The 8,376-nt window shown below is 47.3% G+C and overlaps 1 protein-coding gene across 1 annotated transcript; it reads right to left on the bottom strand.

The window, feature by feature from the left end:
• Positions 1-4,501: 4,501 nt before the first annotated feature.
• LOC132571384 (zinc finger protein OZF-like) lies at positions 4,502-6,061 on the bottom strand (the record flags this gene model as incomplete). The annotated part of the gene is made up of 1 exon (XM_060238180.1): positions 4,502-6,061. A coding segment is annotated over exon 1 (1,560 nt), but the record flags the coding sequence as incomplete, so codon positions are not given.
• Between the last annotated feature and the right edge of the window lie 2,315 nt (positions 6,062-8,376).

The raw sequence follows: 8,376 nt of genomic DNA on the forward strand, positions 1-8,376 counted from the left end.
AGTCACTGAGGGAATAGGTTTCCTAAAGCTACAGCTGCTGCTTTCATCCTTTTGGGTTTTAAAAAACAGTTTAGCTTAATATATTCATTTTTCTGCAACCCTGGGGAATTTTTGGTTTGTCGAACCGTCCACGGCTCCTGCCGCCGCATGTGGGCACGCTCAGATTTCCTATTCTGCTGTGTGATTCATTTCAAGCCAAGTTAGCCTTTATTGGCACTAAGAACAACAATACAGATTAATACAGTATGCAAATGGGACAGAAACTTTCATACCCACCCTGTGTGGTATCCTTTGTTGCCACTTTAGAGCAGGATACACAAACGTGGCGGGCCTCTCGGTGACATTGAAAGAAGAATCATTCAAGAATCTCTGGACCTTAAGCACATCGATGTCTGTCTATAATTCCCTAATATCTTGTATCTCTGAATCCCTGAGTGCTAATTTAGGGTGTCCCAAGCAGGGGGGCAACTAATTCAGTAAACCCCACACATCTACGGTTTGACTGAGAATGCGAGGGAACCGAAACCATGCTATGTAAGGTTTATAGCAGTTATTGTGATTCCAAGGCTGTAACTTTGCCGCCTGAATATTTTCAGCTTAAGCATCAGCTGCAACAATTTATTTAAAAAGTGAGATTTGATTATATTAAGACCCAATGGAACTAATTACATCATCCTACAACCTACAAGGAGAGCCAGTTTGGTGCAGTGGTTAAGTGTGCGGACTCTTATCTGGGAGAAGCGGGTTTGATTCCCAACTCCTCCACTTGCACCTGCTGGAATGGCCTTGGGTCAGCCAGAGCTCTGGCACAGGTTGTCCTTGAAAGGGCAGCTGCTGGGAGAGTCCTCTCCAGCCCCACCCACCTCACAGGGTGTCTGTTGTGGGGGAGGAAGGGAAAGGAGATTGTAGGCCGTTCTGAGACTCTGTCATTGAAAGGGCAGCTGCTGTGAGAGCCCTCTCAGCCCCACCCACCTCACAGGGTGTCTGTTGTGGGGGAGGAAGGGAAAGGAGATTGTAGGCCGTTCTGAGACTCTGTCATTGAAAGGGCAGCTGCTGTGAGAGCCCTCTCAGCCCCACCCACCTCACAGGGTGTCTGTTTTGGGGGAGGATGGGAAAGGAGATTGTAGGCCGTTCTGAGACTCTGTCATTGAAAGGGCAGCTGCTGTGAGAGCCCTCTCAGCCCCACCCACCTCACAGGGTGTCTGTTGTGGGGGAGGAAGGGAAAGGAGATTGTAGGCCGCTCTGAGCGTCTGCCATTGAAAGGGCAGCTGCTGTGAGAGCCCTCTCAGCCCCACCCACCTCACAGGGTGTCTGTTGTGGGGGAGGAAGGGAAAGGAGATTGTAGGCCTTTCTGAGATTCTGTCATTGAAAGGGCAGCTGCTGTGAGAGCCCTCTCAGCCCCACCCACCTCACAGGGTGTCTGTTGTGGGGGGAGGAAGGTAAAGGAGATTGTGAGCCGCTCAGAGACTCTTCGGAGTAGAAGGCAGGAAATAAATCCAATTTCTTCTTCTTCTTAAATAACTCTAAAAAGTTCTGGGCCATAGTTTTGGGTGTTTTCCAGGCTGATGAGCCCTCCTTGTCTGCCCTTTCTTCTTACGTCCGGTTCCTGCACTTTTCACTTCTGTTCCATCAAGAACCAACTTCCCTTAAACCCTTTGAGATGCCTTTAGCTGATCTACCTGACTGGTCCCAGTGGTCACCAGAGGAAATCAAGGAATTGTGCCCCCATTGTTGCGCCCCAAAGATTTAAAAGGCCCCAGCCCTGAGCCAACCCCCTCCGAAATCTTGAAATTAGACCCAGACTGGTGGGTTTCCCCTCTTCCGTCCTTGTTCACAACTGTAGACAGAACTAGCCTAGACCCCCTCAGCGTGGCTGAATGCAGTAGTGGTCGCACTATGTAAAAAAGGTGATTTATTTCATCATAAACCCCTGGCAAACGAGTAGGCCTTGCAGTGCCCCTGGAAGATCTACAAAGAGGAGCCTCCCTCACCTCTTCAGGCAGCCTTACATTAGTGGTGGGCCAAAATACCAGCTTTTGGGTCCTGTGAAACTGCTTCTCTTTGGTGTAGGAGAGATGTAGAAACCTCAGGAGAAAAAGAGGGAGAAGTGGCATCAGTCCCTAGGTTTAAACTACTGGATGTTTCAGACATGTGCTTACAGCTGCAACTGCTTCAGTCGCTGTGCGGGGAGACCTGTGTTGGGAAAGGGAGAGGGGGTGGAGCGTGTCGCTCCGGACTCTCCATCAGTACCACAGACAATGCTCTGGAGGTTCTGGTCCGAGGTGACTGGTCACCTCTGCTTCAGTGTTTCAGAGTTTTCTCCCTGGAGCTCCAGGCTTTGGATTCTGAAATATCTGAAGGGATTTTGAGAGTCTCTGAGGTGTCTCTGCTGGAGTCTCTGTTCGGACCTTGAATGTGAGGCTCCCTGAGATGTGCTTCTGTAATATTTCACAGTTAATCTGATAAAACACAACCCTCCTTTAGAACTAAGTGTTAACAACATATAGAAGTATGCTATAGCTTTGTAAATAAGATTTAAACTTAAGCATTTATATAGGCTGAATGTCATCAGCAAACAGAAGTCTGTGTCTCTGAAAACAATCTGCAGTTTCTACGATCTTTATTTCACCTCACTCTTCCTCCGAGACCATCCAAGAAACCCAAGCAGCTTGTTTATCTTTTGCTTACATGACAATGAATGGAATATTTACAAAAACAATCCTAGGATCATTTGTTAGAAAAGATCATTGTCAAGGGAATAAATGTCCAGTTGGCGAAATTTCAAAGTTAACAAAAACTCCCTTACAAAGGTCATCCCTGATAAATGTAACTTGGAACAGATCAATACTGTATACCCCTATCAGGCTCTTCGGGTAACCCTTATCTCTCCTCCACAATCCTCTTCTGGAAGCATCATCTGCCAGGGACATATAAAAACCTTTAAACTATATCTATATATTCACAAAATTCAGTCCTCTCTTCTCAATGAATCTCACCAAAAGATTCAGGCAACAATTCTTGTTTTTCACATATCTGGCTGTGATCATTAAATACTAATCACAAACTTTATGTTTCAAAGCTTCGTCAGAAGTTCCTGGATTCTAGAAAAAGTTCCTACGTCCTGTGATCAGAACTGAATGGGACAACATGTTTCCCACCTGCGTCCAGATGTTAATTCTGACAATGTGGAAGGTTATAATGAAATAGCAATTCTTTCCTTGTGTCAGCACAGAGACAGAGAGACATGGGCCCTTTTTCACACTTACCAGTGGAAACCGGAAGGGAGTCGGTATTGTGCCGCTTGCAGTAATCCGAGACAGGGATGGGAGTTTTCAGACACATGTTTTTTTTTCCGGTAGGGTTCCGTGATTGAAGCGAGCCATTTCACACTGTTCCGCTCTTATCTCGCTTCCACCAGCGCCAGCCGTTTTTGCCTGCCGGCTCGCGATCTCCAGCCTTTTTTTTTTTGGAACGTCGGGCTAAGATCACTATAGCGATGTATCACAATAGCAACACCATAGAGATGGCTAGGCTCTATTGAGATAAGTTACCAGGTTTCAGCGACGGCGATATCTGGCATCTTAATGGAGTCCAGGCATCCCTATGGTGATGCTGTTGTGATACGTCGCTATAGCGCTATAGCGATCTTAGCCCGACATTCCAAAAAAAAAAAAAAAAAGCCGGAGATCGCGCGCGCCGGCGGGCGGAAAAGGGCGCGAAAACTGCTCCCGGGTTAGATACTGGACATTTCACACAGCACCCCATAGCGATTTCAACCCGGAAGGAGGGGTTGAAAAGTGGAAGAAGCTGCTCTTTGTTTGTAACGACTCAGGCACGCCTCACTACCGGGACAGCCGCGGGAGTGTGTGAAAAGGTGAGAGTATTCCGGTAGCAGCCAGTTACTGAATCGGGTCTGTCTGAAATGACAGCAGAAACCCGTTACTGTTCAGTAACTGACCAGCTTCCATACCGGAATACATAGACTGTGTGAAAAAGTCCATATTCCTATCTTTTTAGGTAGAAAAGGCCTAGAGTGAGAACTCACAATAATTTCGGCCTTTTAAACATCTAACACTCCCTCCTGTGGAATCCTCCATGCTAAAAGAGACAGGAGCTGATCTTGGATCTACTTAAGCTAGCAGAGCCTTCCAGGATCTGAGGGCTTCTATCTGAGGATTCTTCTGGGATCTATCTGAGGGCTTCAGACACAGCTAAAGATTTCTGATTAGATTAAAGATTTTTGCAAAGTTTATATTGTTTCGCTGCTTTATGTAGTTTCTGGTTGTCTTTTACTTGTGAAATAAGAAAATAACTCTTTTCCCGGCTTAAGGGATTACATGGCTCTTCCTTATGTCAGTTGGTAGATGTTGTCAAAATGTCCAACTTAAATCTCTTTCCGCACTCTAAGGATTCAAAGGGTTTCTCTCCCTGTATGAGTTCTTTGATGTTCTTGAAGATGGCAACTCTGACTGAATCTCTTTCCACAATATGAGCATTCAAATGGTTTCTCTCCCGTGTGGATTCTCTGGTGCTTCCGAAGATAACCACTCCAACTGAATCTCTTTCCACACACTGTGCATTCAAAAGGTTTCTCCCCTGTGTGGGTTCTTCGATGGTCCTGAAGATGGGCACTCTTACCAAATGTCTTTCCACACTCTGAACATCCAAAAGGTTTCTCCCCAGTGTGGGTTCTCTGATGTTCTTGAAGATGGGCATTCCGACCAAATCTCTTTCCACACTCTAAACATTCAAAAGGTTTCTCCCCTGTGTGGGTTCTTTGATGCTGTTGAAGATTGCTATTCCGACTGAATCTCTGTCCGCACTCTGAACATTCAAAAGGTTTCTCCCCTGTGTGGGTTTTTTGATGATACTGAAGACTGGCACTACGACTGAATCTCTCTCCACATTCTGAGCATTCAAAAGGCTTCTCCCCTGTGTGGGTTCTCTGATGCTCTTGAAGACGACCACTCTGACTGAATTTCTGTCCACACTTTAAACATTCAAAAGGCTTCTCCCCTGTGTGGGTTGTTTGGTGCTTTAGAAGACTGCAACTGTCACGGAATCTTTTTCCACAATCTGAGCATTCAAATGGTTTCTCCTCTGTGTGGGTTCTTTGATGCTGTTGAAGATTGCTGCTCCGACTGAATCTCTTTCCACACTCTGAACATTCAAAAGGTTTCTCCCCTGTGTGGGTTTTTTGATGATACCGAAGATTGGCACCATGACTGAATCTCTTTCCGCACTCTGAACATTCAAAAGGCTTCTCCCCTGTGTGAATTCTTTGATGCTTTTTAAGATGGGCACTACGACTGAATCTCTGTCCACAGATTGAACATTCAAAAGGCTTCTCCCCTGTGTGGGTTGTTTGGTGCTTTCGAAGACTGGAACTGACACTGAATCTTTTTCCACACTCTGCGCATTCAAATGGTTTCTCCCCTGTATGGGTTCTTTGATGCTGTTGAAGACTGCCACTCTGACTGAATCGCTTTCCGCACTCTGAGCATTCATACGGTTTCTCCCCTGTGTGGACTCTTTGATGTCGTTGAAGATGGCCACTCTGACTAAATCTCTTTCCACACTCTGAGCATTCAAAAGGTTTCTCCCCTGTGTGGGTCCTTCGGTGCTTTTGAAGACTGGAAATAATAGTGAATTTCTTCCGTCCTTCTGTGCCTTCAAAATGCTTCTGTGCTGTGTGTATTTTTTGGTGTAGAAGCAACTGTGGTCTGTATCTGAAATACTTTCCGCAATAACTGCATTTCCATGCGTTCATTATACTGTGCTTTGGAAAACATACATTACCCTTTCTCCAATTGGAGAACGTCATTCCAGTCTTGGAGCAGATGAATAAGTTCACTTCGGAGGGAGTCCATTGGTTATGGCTATGGTCTGGGATTTCATGGAAGCCCGCTTCTTGGTAAGGAATGGGCTTCACCATCCTCTTCACTCCACAGTTTCCTTCCTGCTTCTCTGGTCCATCTCTATTCTCAAAGTTTCCTTCAGTCTTTTCATTCATGGCTTTTCCCTGAGAATCCCTGAAATTTCCCAACTGACTCCTCGCCATCTCCTGCTGGAATAAAGAAGGAAGTAAAATCACCACTCAGACAAGAAGACATCAGAAGCTCATGATTAATTATTGTGCATATTGTTTCCTGAGCTACTGGTTACAACCCTTTTCCTAGCCTGCCCTCCTGTGGAGCTTCTCCTGTATTCTGACTATCCATCTCCTCTCCAAAACTCCCAAAATGTACTTTAAGGGAAAAGGTAGCAAGGATCTTTCCCTAGAACAGTGGTGGCAAACCTATGGCACATGTGCCAGAGGGGGCACTCAGAGCCCTCTCTGTGAGCACGTGAGCTCCGACCCCCACCCCGTGCACGAGGCTTGGCTCCCCCCATGGTCCCCCTGCCCCCACCTTCCCTCCCTCCCTGGAGCTGCAATGCGGCCGCGTTCTGTGACCCCCCTCCTCAGAGGTGCGCTGAGCCGCACTGTGCCGAAGCTGGACCCTACCGTCTTTGATGCTGCTGGGGACACCTCCTAACTCGTTGAAGCCTGCATGGGAGAAGGCTTCTCCCCACTCCTTCTAGAACCGGAAGTGAGGGAGAGCGAAGCCTTCTCCTGTGGGGGCTTCAAAGAGCTAGAAGGTGCACCGGCCGCATCGATAGGGTCCAGCTTTGGCACAGCGCGGCTCGGCACACCTCTGAGAAGGAGGAGAAGTAGAAGAAGAACTGCAGAGCTGTACCCCCCCCACCCTTCTCCCTGAATCAGACTCAGAGCGGCTCACAATCTCCTATATCTTCTCCCCCCACAACAGACACCCTATGAGGTGGATGGGGCTGAGAGGGCTCTCACAGCAGCTGCCCTTTCAAGGACAACTCCTGTGAAACCTATGGCTGACCCAAGGCCATTCCAGCAACTGCAAATGGAGGAGTGGGGAATCAAACCCGGTTCTCCCAGATAAGAGTCCGCACACTTCACCACAACACCAAACTGGCTCTCAAAACTGGAGAGGGGCACAGAGCGCGGCTGCATTGCAGCTCCGGGGAGGGAGGGAAGTTGGGGGGGCGGCTGCAGCGGGGGTTGTGAGGGAGCAAGTGTGCAATCTGGGTTGCAGTTTGGGCACTTGGTCTCTAAAAGATTCGGTATCACTGCCCTAGAATCACAGAATTATAGAGTGGGAAGAGACCTCCAAGATCATCTAGTCCAGCCCCCTCCACAATGCAGGAAATTCACAAATGCCTCCCCTCCGCACAGCCCCAGTGACCCCTGCTCCATTCCCAGAAGGTGGCAAAAACAAAAACCCTCCAGGATCCGTGGCCGCACTGGCCTGGGGAAAAATTGTTTCCTGACCGCAAAGCAGTGATTGGCATTTCCCTGGACAAGTAAGAAAGCGCCATGAGAACTAAGAACTGATGCAGCCCTTCCCACCCTCCTTCTCAAGATCTGCCTCTGTTCACAGAATCAGTTTTGTTGGCAGATGGCCATCTAGCCTCTGTTTGAAAACCTCCAAAGAAGGAGAGCCCACCACGTCTCAAGGAAGCCTGTTCCACTGAGGAAACACTCTAACTATCAGGAAGTTCTTCCTCAGGTTTAGCTCAAAACCCTTCGGATTTAATTTCAACGCGTTGGCTCCCGTCTGATTTTCTGGAGCAACAGAAAACATCTCCGCACCCTCCTCTACATGATAGCCCTTCAAGAACTTGAAGATGGTGATCATATCATCTCTCAGTCGTCTCCTTTCGAGGCTAAACATACCGAGCCCCTTCAGCTTTTCCTCACAGGACTTGTGTAAGGAAGAGATCAGCTTAGAGCCAGCTGATAAGTTAAAGCAAGCTACTGACCTAAGTTTTATCAGGGACTGTCCCATTTTTTGTTTGCCAGAGCTGCTGAGTCATCCTAATTAACAACCGGCTGGAGGGGGGCAAAGGGAACCAGTCGGTCAGCTACGCCTCCTCCAACCCAGCTGTTAATTTGGATGAATCGGCAGCTCTGGCAAACTAAAAATCGGACAGTCCCTGGCAAATCTTAGGCCAGTAACTTGCTTTAATTTATCAGCTGGCTCTAAGCTGATCTTTTTCTTGCAGCTTGCTCTCCAGACCTCTCACCATCTTTGTTATCCTCCTCTGGGCATGTTATAGCTTCTCTTGATCCCTTGAAGAGAGAGGGCGGGATGGAGGCAGAAGAGAAAAGTTGTAAGATAAAAAAAAGGAAACACAGAACATGAAGGGATATTCTCCTCTGAGGGAAAATGTAGCAGATTTTATTTATTAGTCTTCACCAAATGAGTTAGAATATAAGGAAGAACACTGAAGGAATTAAAGGATGTATATATTAAGGTAGTTAAAAGGTACTATAAAGTATGTTCGTTGGGTTGCAATTGT

The sequence above is a fragment of the Heteronotia binoei genome, chromosome 5, assembly GCF_032191835.1.
Source record: "Heteronotia binoei isolate CCM8104 ecotype False Entrance Well chromosome 5, APGP_CSIRO_Hbin_v1, whole genome shotgun sequence".
Taxonomy (NCBI): Eukaryota; Metazoa; Chordata; class Lepidosauria; order Squamata; family Gekkonidae; genus Heteronotia; species Heteronotia binoei.